We start from the raw sequence: 24,839 nt of genomic DNA on the forward strand, positions 1-24,839 counted from the left end.
CAGATTTGTAATTGACGTCTACTCGGCATCCTCGTGTGCAACGAACGGGTTTGCAATCTCCTCAACGCCATCCTCTGGTGAAATCAGAGACACCTGTGTTCCTCTGACAACGCACAAGCCCAGTTTTCTTGACCTTTTCGTAACGCGATCTTGATTTTCGTGATCTGTGGAATGATATTTCTGGCATGAGTACAAAAGACTGGGAAAATTCCGATACAACCGGTCACATCAGTCGATGACATGTAACGTACCTCTTAAAAACTCCTCGCTCTCGTCGAGTACCAGGTTCACCAAATCGTCATAACCCCGCAAAATACCCTTTATCTCACGACCCCCAATGCACTTCACGCGAACAGTGCAGTCCACAAGCTTGCTGAGCTCCAGCATCGACTCTTTCTTTGGTGGGCCCCCAGGTCCTTTTGCAGCCGACTTAGGTGCAGGTGATGATTCACTCATGGTTTCCGGGATTCGTGTCGTTCGAATAGTCTTTGCAAGAGACGGCCGGTATGAATATATCTCTGTATCAACGGAGAGGAAAGAAGCTGAGCTATCAGGCGATTGACTCTGATAACAATTATGAAAATTGCCTCAACCTGCCTTGACTCGCATGGCGCCGATCGTGAAATCAACTCTGAAAAATTTCTTCTCCCTGGGCGATGGACAGACCCGCTCTGGCCTGGGAACGGGGTGAAAGACGTAAAATCTACGATAAGGTGTTTCCAACTGAGGAAACAAGATGTAGGGAATATCCTAGAACTCTAGCTACCATAGTGCTCATAAGAATTACACCCTCATAAGAGTGCACTTGCAACACTCACCGCTATTTGATTATGCCTCGCTTTTTCAATTCGATTTTGGCTTCTTGTACTTCTAATTCCAATTTGACCGCGGCATCGGGATGACTCTCGAAAGTAGCAACACCGTAAGCAACTCGACCGGCTAAGGTGGCGCCAATCAATAAGACGACTCCTAGCGGAGCAAGCAGTATCGCAACGTCGATTTCTCTCGAACTAGACAACGAGCTCCGTTTCGCCCAGGCTGAATACCATAAAGCAGCAAACCCAGCACCATAGCAAAGAAAAAATTGATATCGAAGTATTCCTGTCATTTCCTTACTTTCGTCTTTAGTAGCAAGAAAGATATGACTGCACAACTCGAACGTTGCCATAAAGCGACGAAACGAGATCGACTTTGTCAAGATGGCAACAGACCTAAAAACTGTGCAAAAATAGATGAGGCGCCAAAGCTACACTCTGCACTATCTTATTCGAAAATGGGGGCCGTATTGTTGTGAGAATCTGTTTACAATCCTCACTTGTGCATAAGTCGGTCTCAAAGTAAGCTTTTTTCAGAGCATCAATTGGCGGTGCAGTGATGACGAGCAGAAGGCGACCGAGTAGCCGACACGTTCATTGTAAACAATAAATCATGAATCATGATCGAAGTCATTTGCTGTATCATTTCACAATGAGTAAAAGCAATTTTTCCAATCTTAAAATACAAAAAACGTTTTTGAAGCTATTGGATGACGATGCAATTATTAGACCAACTCTTGTTTGCAGGCGTGATGTCATGACTGACTACCACAGGAAATCCTGCTTCGGCTTTATGGTACGGTTACTCCCAAAATTGTTTTAAAACATTGCAATCAGTGAGTTACTTATGGACCAACGGGACAAGCAATTATACGAGAAATATTGGTCTTGGTATATCTCGAGGCATATACGTTTCTTTCTTTCCGTAACCAAGCGTGACAGAGGCTTATTCAGTGAACAGCCCTCATTCGTCAACCAAACATTTTTGTATTCGCCAATGTTAAATATATATAGCCGAAATTCCCGCCGGCGAGCCATTGGGCGTAAACAGACAAATTGCGAAGCTGACAAAAATATATTCACACATGTCCACATGACCCAACCAATCCGCCAAAAACAGGCCCCATCGACCTCTTTGCTTATCGCCTTGACCAGAGATCACAAATAGTCAAAATGGTGCATTCCAACGATCCTCTTCTAAGCTTACGAATGAAATGCGCTGTTGGACTATCGATGAATCCACATAATCATGAAAATGCAAGAGACGAAGTATCAGCGATGCTGGATCAAGAACGTTTCTATCAATGCGGAGACTATCTTGGACGACGGAATGTTCGGAAAAATGAAAAATCTGGAACCAGCGTCAGATCTGTCTCGGAAGAGAATGAAGTACTAGACGGTGTCTGTCGCGAAAAGATGTGCGAATGGAGCTACCGAGTTTGCGAACACTTCAACACGAATCGGGAGATCGTTGCCATCGCCATGAAATTTCTTGATCGCTTCATCGATCATTGCAGTTGCGATCGGAATGCTTTTAAGCTTGCTGCAATGACAACACTCTACATGGCGACGAAATTATTTAATCCAAAACAAATACCGATCGGTAGCCTTGCGGACTTGAGCCGTGGAGAATTTGAAAATAGTAATATTGCGGAAATGGAGCTTGTCATTTTGAAAACTCTGGATTGGCGATTGAATCCACCCACTGTGCTGTCCTTCATCAACAGGTTCCACTCATTGCTCTGTATCGAAGAAGTATCCACGGCCAAAGATACTCATCGTAGAGCAACATTCTTCGCCGAGCTCTCTGTTTATGACTACAGCCTCGTTACAGAAAATGCGAGTTTGTTGGCGATTGCCTCCCTTCTGAATGCCTTTGAAGGATTGGAGGACCCATGTTTTGCTGATGTGTTGCATACCAATCTAAACGAGCTCGTGCAATGTCAATTGTCTTTGGTTGTGGACGTACTCGCAGTAGAGAAAGTTCAGTCTCGATTGTGGTATCTCTACAGCTGTTCGGCTCAGGTAAAAGCAGACGGAATTATTCCATTGCGTGTGTGTCAGGAGAGGCAACAACGACACGAAGCCAAGATACACCCGAGTGGTAAAGATGAAGCGCTGATGGATTCTCCTATTAGCGTTAATCTTCACGAGCGGTATTGCTGAGAGAAACATAGAAAAAATTCTGACACAGGATCTTTGATATTAAAGACTGTAATTAGTGTATATCTATTGAGTTGAAGGAATCAGTCGTCAATGAGAGCGTGGATATCTAGAAGATGTTACAAAGTTCAGCGAGTATCACCACAACTTGAGTAAAGTAGGGCATAGCTGCTTCAAAAGACGTGCGCTGCTGTGAAGTGTATATTGTATCGTAAACAGGCAACATAGGCACACAGTAAAGTACCGAGATAGACTAGCCATGCTTTGGATATAGGAAGCGGGAAGTGTGATCTACGACTGACAGTCAAGCAATGCCTTGGTGAATGATAATATGCAACTTAACAGTTGCGCACCCATCCTGAAGGCACGCTGTGTGTCAAGAGGAGTATTTGCTGTTAGCTGGACATGATCCTCGCTCACAATGTCATAGTTAGTAAGGGAATCACGAATCTTTTATTTTTCTAAGATTTAATGTCGAATGCGGAGCATAACGAGCTAGCTACTCTGATTACTGTTAAGTATTATGAAAATTGCCTCATGGTCAACCAGCCTCGACTTGCATCGCGCCGTACGCCGATCGCAGAAGTGACATTGACCGTGAACTTGGAGTACGGCAGCCAGTCTAAAATAGTTCCTTTTTTCGCAGCCGCAGAGTAACGAAAAGCGACCGTCAGACTTCCAGCAAGAGCTTTTTTGTGCACGAAACAAAGTGTTGTACGTCTTCATGCCCCGTCACTACGATTGTTCCCTTGACTACTGAGTGAACGCTTCGACAGAATCATGTTGTCTTTCAGAGCTACATTTTCTGGAAAGACATTTACGGCAAAGCGTCTCGCTGTTTGCGATGCAATAGAGCACATCCAAACCCGGTTGCTAAGTGACGTCAAGAAACCGCAAGGATTTCGTCCGCGACGTCGACCAGCTCGAGGCTACCGCCCTGTCAAACCCGTCACGAAAAAGGCTAGAGATTTGATTCCGAACAACGACCGCAAATTCGTTACGATTGGGAATGTCGCGAATCCTCGGGATGAGCTCGAAGCCGAATTTGGGCCTATAGGCGCGCAAATTTTTCGTGATATGCAAGGAGAGAAAGCGAATGCAGGAGCGACGGACGATCCGATTGAAGACCAATTGCGTATGGCGGACTATCTTACAGCTGAGCCGGGCTCGGTTGAAGACTTGGTGGCCCAGCGCCGTTTCAAGATGGAAGCACTCACAGAGGATGAGCACGAACAATTTTTGGAAGATTTGGATGAATTCGTCAGAAAAGGACAAGAGGTGTCGATGATGCCTGACGATACTGACTACATTCCGCCAAAAAAGAGTAAAAATGAAAAAGTGACGTCGAATCTCCGTATTGGAGAAGATCAAAAAAGCGATATGAATGAAGAAGAACCGGAAGTCCGTTTGGACCCCAACCAGCATGTGCACGGCGAGTGGAGTGAAATGTTGATTACAGTTGGTCGTACCACTAAGCTTTGGCGGGGTGGTCGCTTGGAAAGCTATCGTGCTCTGGTTATTGGTGGGAACACAAATGGATGTGGAGGTTTCGGCATAGGAAAATCATGGGACCCGGTCCTTGCCGTAGACGTTGCAGGTCGCAACTGTAAAAAAAACATCTTCTTTGTTGATAGGTACCAAAATGATGGAATTACTCGAGACTTGGTCGGGAAGCAGAATTCCTGTATAGCGAAAGTGATGTCTCGAGATAACGGTTTGCACGGAAATCCATTGATGCGCGAAATATTGAAGCGTTTCGGAATAACAAATGCGTCCTGTAAAGCTCACGGAAATCGAAATCCCTTCAATGTTGTCCGTGCAACATTTAAGGCCCTGATGACCCATGAATCTCTCGAAGATATTGCATTAAAGCGTGGGAAGCGTATTTTGAGCCTCGATCGAGCCATGAGAATGCAAGTGTAGTTTGCATCAAAAGTGATACACTTTGAAAAAAACATCTGCTCTATTCCTTACCAAGAGACTGACACTACATAATAAACAAAAGGAAACGGATTATGTAAGGGATTTACAGTTACAACATTAATAGCAAGCTTTGTCTGAAAAAGTTAAAAAAATATGAATGAGTACTTGTTTCAGAAACAAGTTTGGTGGCTATGGCGGATGTAGCTCAGAGAACTTTGAAGACGTTTATCATGATCATTGCACAAGGCATCTCTGATATGGATTACAAAAATCATTCTTCCTAGCTAATGCGTAACACGCGAGAAAATTTTGTTGTGACGCACCTGCTTGCTGTAAGGAACAAAGAAAATATGAGAAACGTTCTTGCAATTTCTATACATCCTTCCCCTTTCAAAAACGCATCACACAAAGTTTTCGCCACGATTCTTATGTCATAGTCCGACAGGTAAACGGCTAAGTTGTTGTAATCAAATCATTTGCTACGCAGAGAGACAGGCACCTATGCTTGAAACCCTTACCTGCAAAGGAATAGCACAGATCCTTTCTGTTGTCCGACAAAGTGGTAGCCTATTTCGGCAAGTCCTGTGTATATAGATAAGAACTTTTCATGTAGGCAAGCCTTGTCAGTCCAAACGAAAATGGTGCACCTCTTGATCCACAATCCGATGGCAAATAAAGGTCACCGTCATGAAACTCATCGAAACATGTTCGCAATGTGACACACAAATGTATACTTTTGGCACATAATCAAAAACCATGCGCCTATCATGCGCCGCTTGAACAACAACTGATTACATTGTCAATAGAAAAAACCAAATGGGCCAGCTGTAAGCTGTCTACTCGTTTTATGTTGGTTGACCTTCAAAAACGCATGGATGGAGGAAGTTCACTGTTATTTATAGTCAGTCACCACCTCTCAAAAAAAAAGGAGTGGAATTGACGGCCACCAAATCCACATTTGCCGTCCGGATTTACGTCCGACGCTCGGACGGACGGCACTCCTCGGAGAAGAAATCTCATATGATACACTACTGCAGCTAGCTAGAGTAGAACTGTCTCTAGTAGAAACTTATTGAATAGATGCAGTTTCGTATGTTTTTATGTATAAGGAAACGCGAGTCAGCAGAGATGTTGTAGCAAGTCTTTTGCCAGGGTCCAGTATCTTGCAGCTCGCTGTTGTTGATGTGATAAAGTGGCCTTCACGGTAGGTAGAATCGAGTTTGTAAAAAGGTGCTTTCAAATACCATGTCGCGATGACTCTCTCTTTATGTCATCTTGTTCAATGATTTATAAGATATCACCAATTATTTAACATTGACAGGTAGTTTGTTTTGTGGTCCATTTTCGTGCCGATCTGCTTCTTCTGGGAAATTGGGAAATGAGGGCGGGCGTTGTTTGGTACACCTTGCAGTAACGCAGTTGTTGTTACGTAAGCTGTTGTGAACGAAGGCAAGATGCCAGGTAGGTTTACCTATACATAGACTCTGAACCGTCCACTGAGATGAGTGAACCGGTCAACCCACTTCTACCAGCCCCATCCACAGATATCTTCAGCCACGCACTCGCGAAACGACTCATAACTACGAAATGGTTGAGAGCCGAATTTCCAAAGCGGGTCTCGAACGAAGCAATATCAGCGGTAAGCGAGCTGCTCCGATTGTTTGTGACAGAAGCCCGACATCGGGCAGTAATTGAAGCAGAATGTGAAAAGGAAGGGGGGGATGCAGGTAGTATGGAAATTTCGAGGGAAGGCTATACACCCATTCATGCCCACCACATCTCTAAGGTTGCTGCTGAATTAATAATGGATTTTTCGTGAAAATAAACAAGGATCCCAGCTTCTATACATTTTATCTTAATTTTTACGATCATCGCATCAGCTCTCTGGACGAATGTTGTCTACTGAAAATGACATGATCGATCAATCCAGCGATGGTTACTACCCCGCCGACGATGGCACAGACGCTTGTAAGAAATGCAATCCAGCCCTTTTGATAGACTTCCATTATATCGACGTGTAGCGGACTGACTTCGTAAAAGAAGAAAATGCCAGGCATTCTGGAGTTTAAGGACTAGTGAGAGAACAGCGCTGGTGGAAATGTGATCACTTTCGCTACAGACATACCCTCGATTGGATCCAGGGCTTACATGCCTGAGATGCTCTGTCACGCTGTATTGGTGTGTCTGGATTGTCGTGCCATTCAAAAAAGTGTATCGGGTAGGGACGACCTGAAAAAAATCAAAAGCGGTCTTCAGAAACGAGCTAGCCGCGCTTAAGAAAGATGAATTGGTTAACATACCTGAAAATAGTATTGATACATGCCGTATCCATCTGTAATTGTTCTCGTTTCGCCATCCAACTGATAGACACCAGCAGGATAATCCTTTCCGAAGCGCAGTTTGTGGATTTGATGCGACACATTCCACTGATGAAACGATTGCAAAAGCGCGTCGAAAATATTCATTCCTCCAGGAAAATTGGCCTCCGTATCCCGTCCCGGAGCAATGTGCAAGTTTCCTCCTCCACTTGACAATGCCACGACTCCGTGTACATTACATCCCTCACCTTCTGCTTCCGCGATTCCCGACTCTCTTCGACACTGCGACACTCCCGATGTATCTCGCAACGACCACCCCCGTCTTTTGTAGGCTCTTTTCACGTCCTCGCAAGACTTGCAGCATTCGCCTTCCTCTCCTGCGCCGTAACAATCACCACACGGTGTCATTTCAGTCCTCGATTCAGAATTGTCCTTGGCATTCTGCAGCTCCTCTGCTTTCACTTCTAAGTCTTTTTCCGTCAGCAAAGTGCTTCCCAGCTCAAGTTTAGATCGCTCTCCTAATAGTTGGCGGTGCCCGTTAGGCAATAAAGTAATACGATGCTTCCATACATGATGATCTGTGTCTAAATGAAGGGATTGCTTTTGTCCATTCGGGTCGTTGGCATCGATACTAAGCTTGGAGCACGGGACATCCGGCAAACTGACGTCGAACTCCAGCTCAATTCCCGACGGACTGCTTGCATTCACATGAACTTTTTCCTGAAGCGTTACTTGGAAATTGAAAAAAAAATCAGCGGTGACAAGATACCCGACGAAGACTAAAGTAACGATGGATAGAACAGCACCCTGAACAGTGTAAACACGAAATTCTTTGGATACTGGAGAGTGTGTATCAAACCTCTTTAAGCGGTCCTTCAGATCCATTTGAGGAGGATGCCACTCTGATAAGCGAGACTTTACTTCAGATATACCAAGCCGTCAGGGGGAGACAACTCCACTGGGCTGGAAATTCCGGCAAGGTTCAATGAGGCATAATGGTGGCCACCTCGAACCTAAAAAGGTGGGTAAATAAGTACGAGGTAGGGTGAAATTGTACTAGAGCTAGCTAGAGTACGTCGAAACAAACCTGTTTGCAAGGGGTAGGGGAGGGAACCATTTTTGTTTGTTTGGTGGGTGTACTTTTACCTGGAAATCCAAATCAATTACACACTAGACGCGGCTCGACGACATCCGAAGCGGATCTGATATAAATGTAATAGCCAGTATTCCGTTTTTAAAATATAGATTTGCTTCCCGTCTGATGTGTGGTTCTTCTTTTATTTATGAATACTTATTCAATGTATTTGTCTGAATTCTTAACTAAATTATGTGGTAGCTTGTTCCTTGGAAACAGCAAATCCCGTGTCAGTGACAGCTTGTGTTTTACGAAAGTCCGTGCCTCAGCGTCGGGGATAGTTCTTTGACACGAACGAAGTCGATCCGAAAATCCGAACCCATAGCTGCCCGAAGGCGTTTGCGGCGTTGCTGTCAAAAAACGAAGGAAAATAGGAACAGTACATCCATACAATCATACGTCTTTTTATCGACAAAAGAGCAGCAAGCATGGTTCTATCAGACAAGATTTTATTTCCACCCTGCACGTCGGAGAAGTGTACTGTTGACGAAGAAGAAAAGCGGAAGGTTGCAGCCGTACAGCCTTGTGCGATGACGGAAAAGTGTGTGAGCGCGTGCTCCGCATATGGTCGTGTTTGCCCTTGCGCGGCACGAATCGCCGGTCACGCAGCATGTGAGGCAATGCAAGAATTGATGAAGGGTAGCAAAATATTTAAAGAAGACGAACGGACCTTCGTCCACCTTGATCCGAACGATATCACTATTTCAGAAAAATTGGGAGAAGGTGGATTCAGTAATGTAAATCGCTGTGTCGTGCAAGCTGGAGACGAGGCTGGTCAAGAATTCGCTGTAAAGTATTTGAAGCGTAAGGCTATGGTCGATATTCACCAATTCAAGCATGGCGCAGCTGACCTCGCCATCGAAGCTTTCTTTTTGCATTCTTTGGACCATCCCAACATTGTCAAGCTGCATGGTGTAAGCGCCGGTAAGATTGAGAACAACGTTGCATCCGGTGAAGAATGTGGATTCTTTATTGTCGTCGATCGACTATTCGATACACTAGAAAGTAGGATTGAAACCTTTCGGAAAGAACAGGAAGATTATTCGACAAATCCTCTCATACGGCGAGGGGGTGCCTATCGCGAAAAGCAGAAAAGCAACTTGATGGAGAGATGCAGAATAGCTCTGGAAATTGCGAGTGCAATTGAGTATCTGCACTCAAAACAAATTATTTTCAGAGATTTAAAGCCTGATAACATCGGGTTTGACAAACACGGCACTTTGAAGATATTTGATTTTGGTTTAGCCAAGGAACTGAAACCTGAACTTTGTAACCAAGATGGGCGCTATCGGCTAACGGGAAACACAGGGAGCCGCCGTTATATGGCACCTGAAGTTGCTAAAGACTGTCCTTACGATATGACCGTGGACTCGTATTCTTTTGGTATCCTTTTGTGGGAGTTGTGCTCTGCCGAGAAGCCTTTCTATGGATACAGCAGTGGCAAACATATGCAGCAAGTCGTACTTGGAGGCGAACGACCGAAAATGGACTCTCAACATACCGTGTACTGGCCAGAAAATTTGCAATGGATCATGACACGGTGTTGGTCGCCTTTCCCTTCTCTGAGGCCATCTTTTTCCACAATTTCGGAGATTTTGATGGATGTTCTAGCCAAGAAGGAATCCGTTCCACATCGGCTTTTAATGCATACCATTAACGAAGAGAAGCATCCCCTCGAAGGCCCAGTTGGTGGCTTTGTATCCTTGTTTTCTCGAAAGGCCAACAGACGAAGTACCACAGCTGGTACGATTGACGACAAGTCGCAGGATTCCGAAGCAAGCGCGTATAGGAGAAAGTCATGGGGATTCGGAATGCGACGATAGATTAATGTTCCACTTTTGGAAGGCCGCAACAGAGTATAAAATCGAAAACTACAGTTACAGATTCCCAGTGTCAGCAATAACAGGAAGTTAGAGACGTATGTTGTGGCCTACTCTACCATTGCCATATCGGTGGACCTACAAGAAAGAGGCAGCTGGAACTGCTGTCAAGTTCGAGATTCGGCATGAAACCAACCCACCCACCAGCCATCCGAGTGTTTACAGAATGCGAAATAGTAGGGGCTTGGATGAACGCTTACTGCCGAGCTCTATCCAAGCATGAGAAGCAAGCTGCTGCTTGACAGACGGTGACTTTTCATGCGTCTTCCTCTGTTGTGACGATTAATTGCTCAGTAAACATTTAGAATGCAGTCGTTCTATATTGACTGTGAGTTGTGATCATTGTTAGCTAGTAGTACGCCTTGTCGAAACCTGTACGTTCTATGTTGTAGTAAACTTTAGGGATAGCAACATTTCACTTTGACGTTGAATTTTCGGTTTCAGTATCCAAAGAGACTCGTTCTCGATGCAAAAATGTATGGTTGAATTGCTTCCTCTTCAAGAAGCGTCCTCCGTACCAGTTTCCGTATAAAGCTTTATTCTCCATCGGTCGAAGTAATTTTGCCGTCCAATTGTCCTTAGAATTCTCTGATCCTGAACAAAGTGGCAAGCAGTGCACAGTTAACATACCGTGCAAGTTCCCGAAAACAATATCGGTCAAAAGTCGATCACCAACCATACACAGTGTGGCTGGGTCAGTGAGATCAAAGTGTGCCAGCACTTCGTCGAGCCCGCCCGGCTTCTTCTCCTCGTGACGAATCACTTGGATTCCCAATACATTCTCAATTCTAATGGCATCGGTGTAATCGACGTCATCTTTGGTTCCAGCGCTGTTGCTTAAAATTGCGACTCGATCTCGTCCAAAAACTCGCAAGGCTTCGTCGATGCCCTGGGCTGCGAGAGGATGTATTTCATTTTCATATGGGGAAGTTAAAGTGTTGTCTTTATCGAACATTACGGCAGCAATTCCGTGATCCTTCAGAGCAGTAAAATTCATCTGTGACACCGTTGCTACCGAGAGCTGAGGAACCATCAACCCCGGTCTCCGAAGTACCGACGCCATAGTCAGGAGAGCCTTGGTGTTGATAGATTGAACCATTTCCTATTGCGTCCTCGCGTACGCTTCAGATCAACGTTAAGGCTGCCAATAGACGGGGTATACAGGCACTGCTTTTCAAACGAAGATGAAATAGCCATCTGCAATCCAAGTTTTGAAACGAGATACATCTATGCAAAGACCGGTTGTCAGTTTTACTGCTAATTCGGACAAGATTGGGGGGGGGGGGGGGGGCTGGGCTCGCTGGGCTCGCTGGCTCCTATTTTACTATGCAAGTTTTTTTGTATATGTTTGATTGCTGCACAAAAATACTTTCAAACCCGGATCTACAGTCAGTGCGAACACTTTCTGTCGGCAGTCCGACGCTGCGGAAACCTTTGCTTGCCTACCCGTGTTCGTGATCATTGTGGACAGCTGGTAGACCATGTGCTCTCGGCAGAGCTACTCAGTAGCGATAGCGGTTTGTCGATGTCTAGCGTTTTTACTTCTTTTGTGTCCGAGCCACATGCTCTTTGTAGTAGCCGATTCCCCAAGAGATGCTTCGGAGGAATGCATCTTAGACCATGTATGTGGCCTGTGCACAGGAAGCGACAAACAGAGCATAAAAGCGTGCTCAGAAACCGGGAAGATCGAACAATTAAAGTGCACTTCGTTCGATGAGGAAGGTAAAAACATTTTTCGTGGTCCGAAACAAGAAAGACATACGAGGAGTTTGTCGCTGACAGATTTCTTTCTTTGATACCACAGAAAATCCAATTACACGAGATATGTACCGCAGTTGCTCACGAACAGAAGCTGATGAGGAGTTTCTATTGATTCGACTTCAGGTTTTTTGTCTCCTCATGGGATCGTTTGCATTTTTGATGGTCCGGAGACAGAAGGTTTCCAGCGCAAATCTGTTCGACCAAAGGAAAAATTACGGAGGGCGAGGTCACGGAATCACCAAGCCCCTCGCCTCAGTGAACATAGAGATGGCAACAAAGGCAGAAAAACAGCCGTTGACAGAGACAGATTCTATGGAGGTTGTTTGATTGTGACTGAAGGTGTTTTACATTAGATAGAGGCTTTTTAGATGTTACATTAGCAGTAAATACACGAACCACCACTTTTTGAGGTCAACTTGAGGTTGTAGAATAGATCGCGTTTATGGTCAAGTGGTTCGAAGTCAATCATAGCTTGACGAGGCGACAAGTGTAATGTAAGGGACAAAAGATAGATGTATGATTTTAACGTCCGCTTTGTCACAAAAGCAATTTCGCAAGCCAAGCCACTGTGCTCCCACCGTCTTGAAATTGTCACAGTCAGTCTCATTTGCTGCAAAAAAATATCTGAGACGTGGTATTAGAACTATACGGAAGAAATTAGTTGTCCCGAGCTCAAAATTGCCTTTACTGTTAGTTGATATGACTATAAAGGCTCCCTTCGGCATTGACTGCAAGAAAGAAAAGCGACAGATCCTTTTTGATTGGAAAGGGCGTGCATCAATTCAATTGTGAACAAATTTCTCGTCAAGCATGAAGAATCTCGTCAGCAAAAGCGAGTCACTTGACAAAACTTCCAATGTTCTGGTCGACTACAAATCGGTTGATTATAGGGGATTCGTATTCGTTGTGCACCACGCACATGGTATGATGCTTTTGCGTTGTACCAGAAAGAAGAACAAGCCACACCACTGGCAACTGCCTGGCGGACATATCGATAAAACTGAATTTGTTGAAGCTGGTAAGTCGCTTCGTAGGTCTGCCTCGCCTTTCTTATTATGTAGCTTGTCGGTGAGGGAGATCTAACATATCGCCTTGCTCTAATGGTAGCGAGAGCAAACTTTGTTCACAATACTCAGTTACTGGAGGCTGGGAAACGAGGGGCAGCAAGGGAGCTATTCGAAGAAACAGGGATTGATGTCAGATCCCAACTGCACCGGATGGAGCCTGCCACACTTCGAGAGCCCAAAGACGGCGAATCTGAACTCGCCAATGAGTATAAACATCGACTCTTTTACATCCTGAATGTTGCGAATGACGACTTTCTGTCACACGGCGAAACCCCTATGGGCACATTAGGAGAGACCCTCAAAGTAAGTACAGTATATTTGGCGATGATATATTTTGCTTGTTTATCGGTCCTCAACTTGTTTGTGTGAGAAGCTCCGGCTGTCATTCGAGCACTCTGGTTTCATATTTCAGCCTGAACCAGAGGTCGCTGCGGATATGCTTAAACTTCATAGCGGAGGCAAAGTATCGGCAGCACTTCTAATGGCTATGGGCCGGTCAATAGTCCACGAAAAGTCTACTGATCGAAACAAAAGTGCTGCCACTACCCTATCACAACACCACGACGATTTGTCACTGTCCATTCGGTCTGGTAGGCGTTCAAAACGAGAGAAGGACGAAAGGAGCGCTAACATTTCCGTTCCCGTCGACGTAGTTCCGAAGCCAGTGAAGAAGAGCCTCTTTTGTTGCTTCCGTTGATCCTCAACTTTCCTTAAATTTTAGTCATACTCTTTTTCAATATGGACTACGCTTTCTGTTCGCGTTACCACAATGCAAATTTCTCAAACTGTTGGATACGAATGCTTCTGCGGAATTACTGAATGATTTGCACAGGTCATCATTGAAATATGACGAAGATCCTTCGCCTGGACTTTTCGAATCGCCTTCAATCCGTGTACGGACCGACGTTGCCCGAAAGAAGCTTCAGAAGCAATCGATGCAATACTAGAGCCAGTGAAACCTTTTACTGCTAAGCGATCAACCAGCCTTTTAAGCTGTCGCCCACTCAAATTGTGCGAGCCGGTGTTCTCCAAGAGCAAAACATTTTGTTGAGGGGTCAAGGCCAGCGTATAGATCTGGACGGAGAAGAGGTAAAATAGGAGCTTCTTGAAGTGACTGCTTAACACTTTCAAGGCCGGCTACGTTACCCTAGTCTAAATACTGCAACTGACAGTGAATTGGATCCACCAGAATAGCGGAAAGCAGCGTATTTTGAATATCGATTTTCTCTGCACTGTGAAAAGGAGCCAAGTAAAACTTGCCATGTGTAACAAATGATATCCTCGTTCCGCTTGGTTTTCGATTTCCAACTTTGGCACCCTGTGACAAGGACAATTTGTTGAATGTGGGGTAAATCGAAGAAGACGAGGCTAATTGGGCGCGAGAGTGAATTCCCGTAGTAAAGTCAGAAGTTCGTTGTCCAGGGACTGCTTTCTTACTTCCAAGTTTTCTTTTTTTTGTTCTGTATCATGAATGGCGACCGCCATTGACAAGCGGGAATTCGTAACATGTTAATGCCGATTCCAATTATCCCCGTCTGAAGCTTCTTGGATTGCAAAATGGTTGCTAAAACTATGAATAACACATAATTAATCAGCGAAACAGGCAATTCTAGCCGTTTATATATGTGGTGATTCTTTTAGATTCCTGCAGGGCCGCAACAAGAACTTTGTGTGGGATGAGGGAGTTTCTCCCTGTGGCTACAAATCCTCTCCTGGTTGACTGTTCTTGCTCTCCTTCTTGATAGACAGAAAGATCCTCTCCTAGCAGGTCAGTGATTTCACCACCCATTGATTTTAGCACTGCTGCGGGGGCGCATGTGTCCCACGGGCCACCAAATTTGTGTTGTATTGTGCAATCCACAAGTCCAAGAGCAGCAGCGAGGATCTTGTTCCCTGCACCTCCGTAGAGGCAGTTTATACCTCCAAAATGCTCTTGCACTATACGTCTTGCCTCAGCCATAATTGGAAGAATTGTATCCCCTGTCGCCAGTAAGGGTTGTGATAGCGGAATCCGACCATGAGCATTGGGAAGTGGGCTTCCAATAATCCCGTGCCCGAGTCCGACTTTCCCATATACAACTGTGGGCGATTCGTCTAAATTTCCTGTTGGAAAAGGAATTCCGATTGCCCCTGCTGACGCAATTCCGCCGACAGAAATACCAATCAGAACCTGACAGTTTTGAAGCCGTCCTTCGACGAATTCCCTTGTTCCATCCAGAGGGTCCACAAATACAATGATGTCCGAAAGAGTTTGCATGTCACAGTCTTCCTTAAAAATGGATGAGCACAGATTGATCCGTAGTGCTGTTTTGTTTGTTGCAACCGAAAGAAATCCATCCTTTGGGTCCTCTTCTCCGATGATTCTTAGTTCGGGCCCCCAATCTTGTTTCAAAGCAGCGACAATAGCTTTTTGAGCTCTACTGTCAGCCTCCGTAAGCGCTGACCTTGGATCAGATGAATCTTTGAATTCCACATGGAAGGACGACCCTTGGTCCCTTTCTTCTTGGACGTCGCGGATCTCATGGCACCCTCGTACACACGCATCTACACACGATGAGAGCAGGGCATTTACATCCACGCTCCTGGATGAGACAAGGGCACGGGACAGTCCATCAACAAGTGTAGCCGTTAGACACAACGCACCGACACAGCGGATCCACCAGTGCTGTGCTAAGCTTGCCTGAAACATACCTTCATTGATTTGTTGCATCGAACGGATTGCCCAAACGGTTGTCAGCTTTCGCAGGTGCCCTCGTGGTTGTAACGGCGTTGATGAATTTGCCTACAACGGAACGACTTCTGTTCACCATCGGGGCAATTTTGTTGTTCGTGATATTACAATTAATAGATTTACCTAGGTATTTTAAACTGATATCATATTCAAAAACCGCTTGAAATGAATTTCCTCCAAGAGAAGCAAACCCTGGTCCGAACCAAAGGAATTGCTCTCCGTCAAGAAACAATCGCCTTACCAAAGATGCACAACCGGTAAAAGGGAAGCAATCGTAAAGTCGGATGCACTTGAGTCCTTATGCTAGTCTCGTCCAGAGCAAGGATAAATCGACCAGAAGTATGGAAGGCAAGAAATGCGTTCTCTCCATCGATGCTGGTCTTGCTAATCGAAAGTCACGCTCAACATCATTTGAGCTGAGCGACCAGTCATTCCGACAGGATGGAGTGTCAATTGGCTGTGATTATCTTCGTCTGGAAGGAATGACGGTTTCTCGCGGAGAACTGATGCCTGCGCATCTTGTTTTTGAGAGCTCTCAAATTTTAGGTCGGGGCGCATTTAGCACCGTATCCCTGGCGCACTGGAAACGGCCGGGAACTGGTAAACCAGTTGATGTTGCCGTAAAGCAGTTCTCTTTGGTTGATACATCCTCTCGGCAAAGGCATATGCTTCTCAAAGAGCTGAAAACATTATGTCAGGTCGAATGCAAATCCCTCGTGCTCCTTCATGGTGCTTTTCTCGAAACTGAGACTGTAACTATGGTCTTGGAGTTGATGGATTGCGGTTCTGTAGAAACGCTTGTCGGTAAATCAATGTCTGGGTTAGATGAAGGGATAGTTGCTGCACTCTCTTATCAGATATTCTCGGGCCTGTCTTTTCTTCACGATCGAAAAATACTGCACCGGGACATTAAACCAGCCAACATCTTGCTTCACTCGAGTGGCCACACCAAGCTTTGCGATTTTGGATTGGCTACGCTGGGAGAGCAGTCCTTGAGCTGCACTGTTCTAGGAACGACAAGATTTATGGCACCTGAACGATTACGTGCAAGCCCCTACGGAAAATCAAGCGACATTTGGAGTGTCGGCTTAGTGCTTCTGGAATGTATATCGGGTTGCAGTCCTTGGCAAGATGTCAAATCATTGGTGGATTTAGTTGTGACTGTTGAAGAAGTAGATGAGAACAGTCTTATTCCAGACAACATCACTAGAGGTTTGCAAGAAATTCTTCTTGGTTGTTTGCGGAAGGAGCCAGGTACGACCTATACTGCCTTCACCCTTTCTACATTCCGTTATTACGAATGGTCTAACAGCTACTCCTACACAACGCAGCGAAAAGAATTCCGGCCAGTCTGTTAATGCAGTCGCCATGGTTCGCAAAGGAATGTAAAATCTACGCTTTTGCCGATGCCGTCCGCCAGATGAGATCTTGTCTATCCTCTTGAGCAACGCCTATTATCTCGCTACCTCCCCTCGTTGGAAAACATTCAACAATCCAGATACTTGGCTGCAATTAAAAGCTCCAGCGCCACTTCCGGCTCAATGGCAAACTCCGGAATCCGAGATGTAGATGTACTGTGCTGGGTTTTGTAATGTAGATATTTCACCACCCTTTCTAAGACATATCCCGCTATATCTGGGAACCGAATGACGTTGTCTTGCGCTTCTCGGAAAGACCCCTCTAGCATGAGCCGAATAGTTTTGCTTGATGCAATGGCCACGGTCCGGGCCATTAAAAACTCATGACCGTCGGCTGATACTAGCTTGACAAAAGCTATTGCTTCCGCATCTCTCATTGTAAGAAACGAATTGATCCGGTGGGTTTAGAAAAGGGTTTATTCACTGTCGACAATTAAAGTTCGAAAAGGGTGGTACACTCGTTAGAAGAACGATTTGAAACGGCAAGAGAGGTATGGTATGTTGTCTGACAGAGAGCGGTTTCATTTCTTCTCGCATCGTCCTCCTTGTGTCCATCTCGATATTGTTTTGCTGTTAGTTGGTTGTGCTAATTATTCTAAGCAACGATTGAAGCTATGTGCTATTGCGCCTACCAACCACTGACATTTCAGGTAGGACGATCGTTGCTGTAATTTCTGTAGGACCAACAGTAAAATAATCCCGCTAACTGGAAAGCGCAGCATTGCAAGATTACACCTATTTGCTTCACGACGCATGCATCGATAAAAATTCAAATTAGAATCTATCAGCATTATTTCACAGTTTAACTGATGGTTTAAGTGATCGAAATAATATACAATGAATTTGGAAAGGCACAGGCGGGAATATCGTCTTTTAGCTAGTCAGGGCGTCTTGGTGCTCCTTGAGTTTCTTTTCGTACCACGGCCGACGGAGTTTGCGAAGAGCTCGGCATTCTTGAGAGCGGACCCAGGCCTTGCTTTGCTTCATTTGGGATGCCACGGCAGTTACCGTCCGAGTCAGTCCATCCGAGAGACCGTAGCGTGAGCAAATCACTCGACGCTCGTCTTCGTCGAGAATTTCGAGCATCTCATGCAAGTCTTCGTGAAAAATTCCACGGTCGACTCGTTTTTCGGGTGTGCTTTCGTCAAAAAGAGCACTACTGGCGGAGATTGTGTCCCCTAGCAAATCGTGACTTTCGTGACCGAGATCTTTCGGGTTGCTCTGGTATTTGGGTGTTTCCAAAGAAATGCTACGCTTGGTTAGACGAAGCATCTTGTTGTACTTTTGTAGCGTCATCCCCAGTTCTTCGGCCATTTCTTCGTTGGTAGGAGTCCGACTCAACTCGCGCTGTAGATTGTTTCGGACTTTACGAACACGATTGAGAAGATTGTGCACGTGTACGGGTAAACGGATAGTACGAGAATGGTAGGCAATCGAACGAAAAACGGCTTGTTGAATCCACCAAGAAGCGTAGGTCGAAAACTTAAATCCTTTCTTGGGCTCAAACTTCTCCGCTGCACGTGAGAGGCCCAAGCTACCTTCTTGTACCAAATCTTGCAAACTGACTCCCACATTCGAATATTTGCGCGCAATACTAACCACTAGCCGCATATTGCTTTGCACCATTCGTTGCTTAGCCTCTCGACTTGTCATGACCATTTCCACGAAATCCGTTGCAGTACCCCTGTTGATAGGATGCAGCCCTTTTTTCGAGGTTACCATCGCATCTTTGTCTTCGGCTCTGAGTTTGGCCCTCAGCTCGCTGTCATCGTAAAAGTCTTTGAGTTTGAGAGGCGGCAGTCGCTTGGCGCGGCCTCGTCCGCGACCGGGGCCGGCTGACCCCGCCTGCCCGTTTCCAACAAAAATTTTGGGATCCATTTCTTCGAACAGAACTTCGCTACCGGCTGGACGCAGGCGTTCGTCAGCTTCCGTGGCAACGAACATGGGATCGTGGTCAGAAAACCCACAAGCCGCGGCCCATTCCTCAATTGTCGGGAGACGCATCAATTTGGACGATAGGCCTTCGTGTACGAGTTCACACTTAATCATGAACTGAATTTTCATACCGAGTGAGTATTCTTCGTCAGCCGTTAGGAGCTCGGTGCGGTAGTATTTTTGCAGGTCCATATTGTTGACGTTCTGTGCTGCGCGCTTGGAAACCTTACGGGTGGTTTCCATAGCAATCTCTTCATCAGTTTTCGTCTTGGGTAGCGGTAGGTTCTTGGTAACCCGTTTCCTTTTCTTTGCTATATACGTTGTACCGGTCACGGGCAGTGCCTCCAAGGAAGAATCCGTTACACTGCGATTGCCTTTGATTTTGGATGATTCGGCAATGTATGGCCGAATGGCGGCAATTTCAGCATCACTCATCGTGTGCTCCGTGGCATGATCCAAGAGGCTTTGCTGCTCCCGAAAGCGGACTAACGTTTCGTAGTTCATGGCGCCGGGTACGTAATCGGGACGCCCTTTGGGTCGCTTTTTCTGGATGCCGTCAACGCCACCTCCAGCGTACAACAACTGATCGGAGGAGAGCAATTCCAGCATTTTTTCGTCGATTCCATGCAGGGCCTTTTCAACTTGCTGTCGGTCCATGGCTTGTAGAGCTTGACGTCGTCGTTTATCCGAAGTTTCTGTGAGGGGTTTGACTTCTTGAATCATGTCGAGCTTACGAGACGCCAGCAATCGGGACGAGGCTGTTCTATACGGAGAATGGGATTCAATAGAGAAGCAAGACGTCTGCTGCAAAGTTGCTACGATCAGTGTGGCGGACAGAATGTGTATCCACGACGTAGCAGCGCAACTGTCGGAACGGGACACTCCGACTCCTACGGGACGGATATCACACGTAGAGACAGCATCGGGACGACGCTGAAAGGAGCCCAGTAGGTTGCGGCCCCGTCGTTTCATTTGTAATCTACCAGCCATCTCTTCTTAATTAGCTTGTCTTGTAATGTAGGGAATCTGTCTTATTGGAACCAAACAACAAACGCAGGGGTTGAAGAGAAAGAGGTCTCATCAGCCGTTTCTTCGCTCTGGGGGATGATGTCGGAAACGACGAGAGCCACTCACGCCAGGAAAGCACGGTGGGCAGCTTACGCAGCGATGCTTGGTTCTTCGACTCGAGCCACACAGCAGTAGTGCCTGAGTAATTTCGCGTAGACCGCGCGCGGCCTGCCGGCGGTTTCGTTCCCTTCAACTTGTGTATCTTGAAGAAATACCCGGATATTCGTGATGGATGCCTTGATGACGTGTTTGGAATCCATGGAAATGTCTCGAAGGCGTCAAATGCGAAATACAACAAATCGAGATATACGCTGACTGTGAAAACTTTGGATTCCGAAATCTCATTCCTAGAGGTATTTATTATTACCGGAAATGCTACCGAAGTGCCAAACTGTGCCTTAGATTAGGGACATGTGGGTCCATCGTGAGAGACCATACGCAATGATTGATGATCGAGACTCACACTTTAGAGGAATCGCTCCCTTCTTACGTTTGTTAGCTAGGATAATAAAGCGTAAAGTGTCCGGTGAATTTTTCCCCATACTTTAAGAGTAATCTAGAGTGCTGCTATCGGAAAGCTTGCGCAAGCTCGACAAATTCCCCTGAATGAATCGAGTGTTGCAAACTCCGAACAATATCATCTTTGACGGTATCCACAGGAAATCCGTTCGTCAGAAATAGTGGGATAGCCGCCACCGCTACGCAGCGCCGGACATCGGAGCGACCCGACGAGTCCACGTAGAAGTCTATTCGAAGGAGGATTATAGAACAGGTGAGAATAAAGGCCTACCATCTACAGCGCGTTCATCCTAGCTTGACGTACCGTCCCAATTCGACTTTTTGATAAAAGCAGGAACATCAGTATTGTACGTTACACTTCTCCCCAAATCAGAATTTTCCGTCAGACGCCACTGGACGATCTGGCCGGCCGCCTTAACGTAGCCGTCTAAAATAGGGTTCTCAGAAGACGTGACCAGTCCAAAAGAAATTAGCACATCCAATCGAATCATTCTCGGAAAGGATTCTGGAACGGTCGCGGATGAGAATGCTGCGAGATCTGCAGCGTTCTCTAAAGCGACTTGGTCGTATTCTTGACTTTCTGTTCCGAATGCATCCAGCACTGGCGATAGAGCCGTCGAGTTGGTGAGATTTGTCTCCTTCGCCGCACCTTCTTCCACTAGGGAAGTGACCCCAAACGGCGGAAGAGCCTCCACAACGACTGTTTTTCTTGTCCGTGCTGACGGTGACACAGACAAACTATTGTCAGAGTCTGATACCTGCGCAAATCTCCCCGCCATGGCCGATACCGATCCTGGTGTCACGTTGACCGACCGATCGCTTTCCGCTCGTACCGGTGGTGACGCAAGCTGCGGATCTACCCGAACAGGTCGCTGCCTGACTTCGATCCGTTCATTATTTTGGTAACTATGCATCAACCTTTCGGCGTCCAAATGCTTTTCCCGCTCTTCTTGCCTCAGGGCCGAAAGTTTCAGATCCTCGTCCTTGACGCCACCCCGGTAGCTTTGAAGGATTTCGGCAGACTGCGATTTCTGCTGGCGCTCCTTTTCTTTATCCGCCCGAATTCGCCGCTGCCATTCCTCCATATTCATTGGGACTGCAACATAACAGAAAAAACAATGCGATGCGCGTAGTGAGTCGAGGCGGCAGCGGGACACTACCTACGCACCAAACGAGCGAGTTTGGTTTACGTACCAGGAGCACTCATTTTTTTCGATCAGCTCCGTTCTACTAATCAAAAATTTGGTGGCAGCGGTGGCCGTTTTGTTACCTAGATAGGTAAAGTCCGTCTTAAGAGAAGACGATGCGGATTTGACAGTGAGCACAATTTCATGGTCACATAGTCAATAGATTCTTGATTCTCTCACTCTTCTGGAAAAACAGATCCGTACCACCACGAACGGCCCCCTGTAACGTGTCCGGTCCGGTTGTGTGACGGGGCGAAATTAAGCGCTGCCCCGGCCGGCGTAGTCGTTGGCGCGAGTCAGTACTATAGTATTGTTATTGAACAATATTTGAGAGCGCCCTCCTGTCTCAAAACGACACCGGCATTGGCCGGCGCTGCTACAATAGATTCCGACGAATGAACCTATCATAGTTGGATATGAGAAACTATGCGTTCCGCATATTTCAGCATTCAAACTATTGGCCGACACTCTGATTAGACGAGAGACAAACGTCGGAGTCTTCACTCTCTGAACTCAGGTTATAGAAGGTGATTGGTGAACTAATTTTGTGTATTCAGGAACCATTCTTGAAAAAAAACCAAAGTATGCAATACTTCTGCTGTGTCATACCAAGTCCGCCACCTTACGCAACGCGGAACCGTTCGACCGGGCCGGCAACTCTGTTTCGGACGTGCCCTTTCTCGCGAGTCGGCAAAATCCCATTACTTCGTCCACCGCTGAGGGTGGGTAGCAAACTCGACGAAAGGGGGACAACCAATCGCAGCGAAATCCTGTGTGGTTGACATCCCGACTGCAGCTGCCAATTCCGAAGACTTCGGTGATGCCTTCCAAGGAACCACCAATATCGAGACCTTTCAGACGGTCAATGTGTGTCAATTTGGATCGGATTACTTCGGATTGATCATACATCATGCAGGAGGTAAACATTCCAAAGAGCAAAGCTTCGATCAAAAGACCGAGAACTGTAAGCATCTGGGTAGGGTGATCCAAGCAGGCAATATGGTGGCGATTGTGACGTCCGCCCGTCGTATCGTGTGACACACACGTCGCAAATCGAGTAATGACAAACACCATGGAATACGTGCAGGTCAAAAAGGTGTAGAACACAAATAGTAGAAAGTATTTGTGGTTGCCAATACCTACGCAGTTGCTGTGAATGGAAGCAAATCGGGTTAGTTTGTTTTTTACTGCCAAACGCTAGAAATGAAGGAGGATATAACAAAACATACTTGACCCAGGGGCTGTCGTAAAGAAAATGGATATAATGTCGCGTTAGCAAACAAGGAGAGTCAGTCGCAGGGAAAAAATCGACAACCAAAACACGTACCAGTGATGGTCCATTTTAATAACGCATCGGCGACAGACACTACAATGATGTGCCCGCTGCGGCTTGAACGCTTTGCAACGACGACAAAGTCGACGTCCCTTTTGAGTTGGCATAATCATCAAACTTTGCAATTGCTTTTCTTCCTCAGTTTCTATTTTCTCCTCGGTTTCGGGAAGCGGTTGCGCATCGGGTGGCACCGTACCGGGATCGGTTGTCATTGTTTTGAAATGAGCCGCAACCGCCAATGCTGCCAACAGAGAAAACCCGATGCGATTCCCGATGCCTGCTATGCTCAAACTCCGGATGCCATCTTCGCTCGTAGTGCTCATCCAGGGTGGGATCAGAACGAAGCAGACAGCATACACTCCATAGGCGTGCAGACAATAAGTTATCAGGGCGCAAAAGAGGCCACAACAATCCAGGTTCAACCAATATCTGTCGAAAGGTCCGGTACCACAGAATCGTCGACGAACTGTTGCTGTCACCATTGGGACCGAGGTGGACTCGCGATTTTCCTCCAGTTCTACCTGTACCGTCAACGAATCTCCTGACTTGACCGAGCCAATTTTTCGCCTCTGTGTTGTAGTAGAACTCATGTGCAAAAATTTTACAATGACAAAGTTTCTAATGTAAAGAAGAAGCACTTGCACCCTTGTGGGAACAGATGGGCTGAAGTGTATATGGCTTCAAATGGGTTTGACTGCGAATGTTTTACCATTTCTGCGAACCCTACTGCAATAGGTGCGGTACATCCCAGGTCGGTTTTTCGCTATGAGCATCGTTAAACGGACCATGTAGGTTTGTCAGCTTTCTTTACAGTTAGGGCTGGGGTGGGATCCAACATAAAGCACGTCCGACAGTCAGCGTAATGTGCTGGCAAAATCCAAAAGCCTTGGGACATATTGGACGGTAAAACTGGTGGGTTACTCGGCACGCCTTGATCCTGAGTTTCCAGCACATCTCACCAGCAGACGGTCAGTCAGCAAATTGCTTTTCATCATCTTGGAACAAACCTTGTGCCCAGTATTCCTTATTCAGCATGATTCCTGTACGTATCTTTGTGTTTCTTATCGCAGTCCTTGCCTCTACCGTCTCTGCTGGGACTGCTCCGGAAGGTATCCAGTTCCTCGAGGCCAAGAAGTTAGAAGAAGGAGTGGTTGAGACCGCGAGTGGCCTCCTCTACAAGGAGATTCGTCCCGGTAGTGGCAAGACGCCCACCGAAAACTCTCCTTGCAGTTGCCACTATGCTGGACGCCTTATTGATGGCACCGAGTTCGATAGCAGCTACAAACGTGGTGCTCCTTTGTCCTTCGCTCCAAACCAAGGTAATGGCAATTTCTTTGGTGCAACGTGGCCGACTTTCGTAATGCTCACACATTTCTCGTTACACGATCGCTTTTAGTTATCAAGGGATGGACGGAAGCGATGCAGCTCATGAAGGAAGGCGCCAAGTGGGAGCTTTACATCAAGAGCGAATTGGGCTACGGTGAACGCGGTGCCGGTGCGAAGATTCCGGGCGGCGCCGTTTTGGTGTTTGATCTCGAGCTTCTCGAAGTGAAAGGAGACTTTGTTAAAGATCAGTAGATTTTAAG

At 46.3% G+C, this 24,839-nt stretch overlaps 13 protein-coding genes across 13 annotated transcripts; 6 read left to right on the plus strand and 7 right to left on the minus strand.

Moving 5' to 3' along the window:
• Positions 1 to 18: 18 nt before the first annotated feature.
• PHATRDRAFT_8840 (predicted protein) lies at positions 19 to 387 on the minus strand (the record flags this gene model as incomplete). Its single annotated transcript, XM_002177227.1, has 2 exons — positions 19 to 164; positions 252 to 387. The coding sequence occupies 2 exons, from the start codon at positions 385 to 387 to the stop codon at positions 19 to 21; spliced, it is 282 nt and encodes a 93-aa protein (XP_002177263.1).
• A 1,601-nt stretch (positions 388 to 1,988) lies between these two features.
• Positions 1,989 to 2,981, plus strand: dsCYC1 (predicted protein; the record flags this gene model as incomplete). Its single annotated transcript, XM_002176724.1, has 1 exon — positions 1,989 to 2,981. One exon carries the CDS (start codon positions 1,989 to 1,991, stop codon positions 2,979 to 2,981), a length of 993 nt encoding a protein of 330 aa, XP_002176760.1.
• Positions 2,982 to 3,695: 714 nt separating this feature from the next.
• PHATRDRAFT_42848 (predicted protein) lies at positions 3,696 to 4,901 on the plus strand (the record flags this gene model as incomplete). Its single annotated transcript, XM_002176725.1, has 1 exon — positions 3,696 to 4,901. Exon 1 carries the CDS (start codon positions 3,759 to 3,761, stop codon positions 4,899 to 4,901), a length of 1,143 nt encoding a protein of 380 aa, XP_002176761.1. The 5' UTR covers positions 3,696 to 3,758.
• Positions 4,902 to 6,769: 1,868 nt separating this feature from the next.
• Positions 6,770 to 8,104, minus strand: PHATRDRAFT_9509 (predicted protein; the record flags this gene model as incomplete). The annotated part of the gene is made up of 3 exons (XM_002177228.1): positions 6,770 to 6,973; positions 7,023 to 7,130; positions 7,202 to 8,104. The coding sequence occupies 3 exons, from the start codon at positions 8,102 to 8,104 to the stop codon at positions 6,770 to 6,772; spliced, it is 1,215 nt and encodes a 404-aa protein (XP_002177264.1).
• A 585-nt stretch (positions 8,105 to 8,689) lies between these two features.
• Positions 8,690 to 10,602, plus strand: PHATRDRAFT_42850 (predicted protein). Its single transcript, XM_002176726.1, has one exon. It carries the CDS (start codon positions 8,783 to 8,785, stop codon positions 10,175 to 10,177), a length of 1,395 nt encoding a protein of 464 aa, XP_002176762.1. The 5' UTR covers positions 8,690 to 8,782; the 3' UTR covers positions 10,178 to 10,602.
• A 161-nt stretch (positions 10,603 to 10,763) lies between these two features.
• Positions 10,764 to 11,333, minus strand: PHATRDRAFT_6288 (predicted protein; the record flags this gene model as incomplete). Its single annotated transcript, XM_002177229.1, has 1 exon — positions 10,764 to 11,333. A coding segment is annotated over one exon (570 nt), but the record flags the coding sequence as incomplete, so codon positions are not given.
• A 1,363-nt stretch (positions 11,334 to 12,696) lies between these two features.
• On the plus strand, positions 12,697 to 14,009 carry PHATRDRAFT_42851 (predicted protein; the record flags this gene model as incomplete). Its single annotated transcript, XM_002176727.1, has 4 exons — positions 12,697 to 13,013; positions 13,103 to 13,365; positions 13,475 to 13,638; positions 13,784 to 14,009. The coding sequence occupies exons 1-4, from the start codon at positions 12,806 to 12,808 to the stop codon at positions 14,007 to 14,009; spliced, it is 861 nt and encodes a 286-aa protein (XP_002176763.1). The 5' UTR covers positions 12,697 to 12,805.
• Positions 14,010 to 14,671: 662 nt separating this feature from the next.
• PHATRDRAFT_31948 (predicted protein) lies at positions 14,672 to 15,772 on the minus strand (the record flags this gene model as incomplete). The annotated part of the gene is made up of 2 exons (XM_002177230.1): positions 14,672 to 15,606; positions 15,754 to 15,772. 2 exons carry the CDS (start codon positions 15,770 to 15,772, stop codon positions 14,672 to 14,674), a joined length of 954 nt encoding a protein of 317 aa, XP_002177266.1.
• A 635-nt stretch (positions 15,773 to 16,407) lies between these two features.
• PHATRDRAFT_9491 (predicted protein) lies at positions 16,408 to 16,896 on the plus strand (the record flags this gene model as incomplete). Its single annotated transcript, XM_002176728.1, has 1 exon — positions 16,408 to 16,896. A coding segment is annotated over one exon (489 nt), but the record flags the coding sequence as incomplete, so codon positions are not given.
• A 383-nt stretch (positions 16,897 to 17,279) lies between these two features.
• On the minus strand, positions 17,280 to 17,588 carry PHATRDRAFT_9649 (predicted protein; the record flags this gene model as incomplete). Its single annotated transcript, XM_002177231.1, has 1 exon — positions 17,280 to 17,588. The coding sequence occupies one exon, from the start codon at positions 17,586 to 17,588 to the stop codon at positions 17,280 to 17,282; it is 309 nt and encodes a 102-aa protein (XP_002177267.1).
• A 496-nt stretch (positions 17,589 to 18,084) lies between these two features.
• Positions 18,085 to 19,338, minus strand: PHATRDRAFT_9312 (predicted protein; the record flags this gene model as incomplete). The annotated part of the gene is made up of 2 exons (XM_002177232.1): positions 18,085 to 18,895; positions 19,175 to 19,338. The coding sequence occupies 2 exons, from the start codon at positions 19,336 to 19,338 to the stop codon at positions 18,085 to 18,087; spliced, it is 975 nt and encodes a 324-aa protein (XP_002177268.1).
• Positions 19,339 to 20,737: 1,399 nt separating this feature from the next.
• Positions 20,738 to 23,912, minus strand: PHATRDRAFT_42854 (predicted protein). The gene is made up of 7 exons (XM_002177233.1): positions 23,248 to 23,912; positions 23,150 to 23,161; positions 22,530 to 23,070; positions 22,101 to 22,185; positions 21,902 to 22,003; positions 21,038 to 21,829; positions 20,738 to 20,960 (listed from the first exon to the last, which is right to left on the minus strand). Exons 1-7 carry the CDS (start codon positions 23,841 to 23,843, stop codon positions 20,782 to 20,784), a joined length of 2,307 nt encoding a protein of 768 aa, XP_002177269.1. The 5' UTR covers positions 23,844 to 23,912; the 3' UTR covers positions 20,738 to 20,781.
• A 440-nt stretch (positions 23,913 to 24,352) lies between these two features.
• On the plus strand, positions 24,353 to 24,831 carry PHATRDRAFT_9400 (predicted protein; the record flags this gene model as incomplete). Its single annotated transcript, XM_002176729.1, has 2 exons — positions 24,353 to 24,572; positions 24,650 to 24,831. Coding segments are annotated over 2 exons (402 nt in total), but the record flags the coding sequence as incomplete, so codon positions are not given.
• Positions 24,832 to 24,839: the final 8 nt, after the last annotated feature.

This window comes from Phaeodactylum tricornutum, chromosome 1 (genome assembly GCF_000150955.2).
Source record: "Phaeodactylum tricornutum CCAP 1055/1 chromosome 1, whole genome shotgun sequence".
NCBI classification, from domain to species: Eukaryota; Bacillariophyta; class Bacillariophyceae; order Surirellales; family Neidiaceae; genus Phaeodactylum; species Phaeodactylum tricornutum.

Bases quoted from the DNA above. Each gene is read 5' to 3' on its own strand.
- PHATRDRAFT_42850 (XM_002176726.1), top strand. From the start codon at position 8,783: ATGGTTCTATCAGACAAGATTTTATTTCCACCCTGCACGTCGGAGAAG.
- PHATRDRAFT_42854 (XM_002177233.1), bottom strand. From the start codon at position 23,843: ATGAGTTCTACTACAACACAGAGGCGAAAAATTGGCTCGGTCAAGTCA. The intron at 22,004-22,100 runs GTGAGAGAATCA...TTACCTATCTAG, and splicing joins GGATCTGTTTTTCCAGAAGA to GTAACAAAACGGCCACCGCT. The intron at 21,830-21,901 runs GTGCGTAGGTAG...GTTATGTTGCAG, and splicing joins AAACCAAACTCGCTCGTTTG to TCCCAATGAATATGGAGGAA.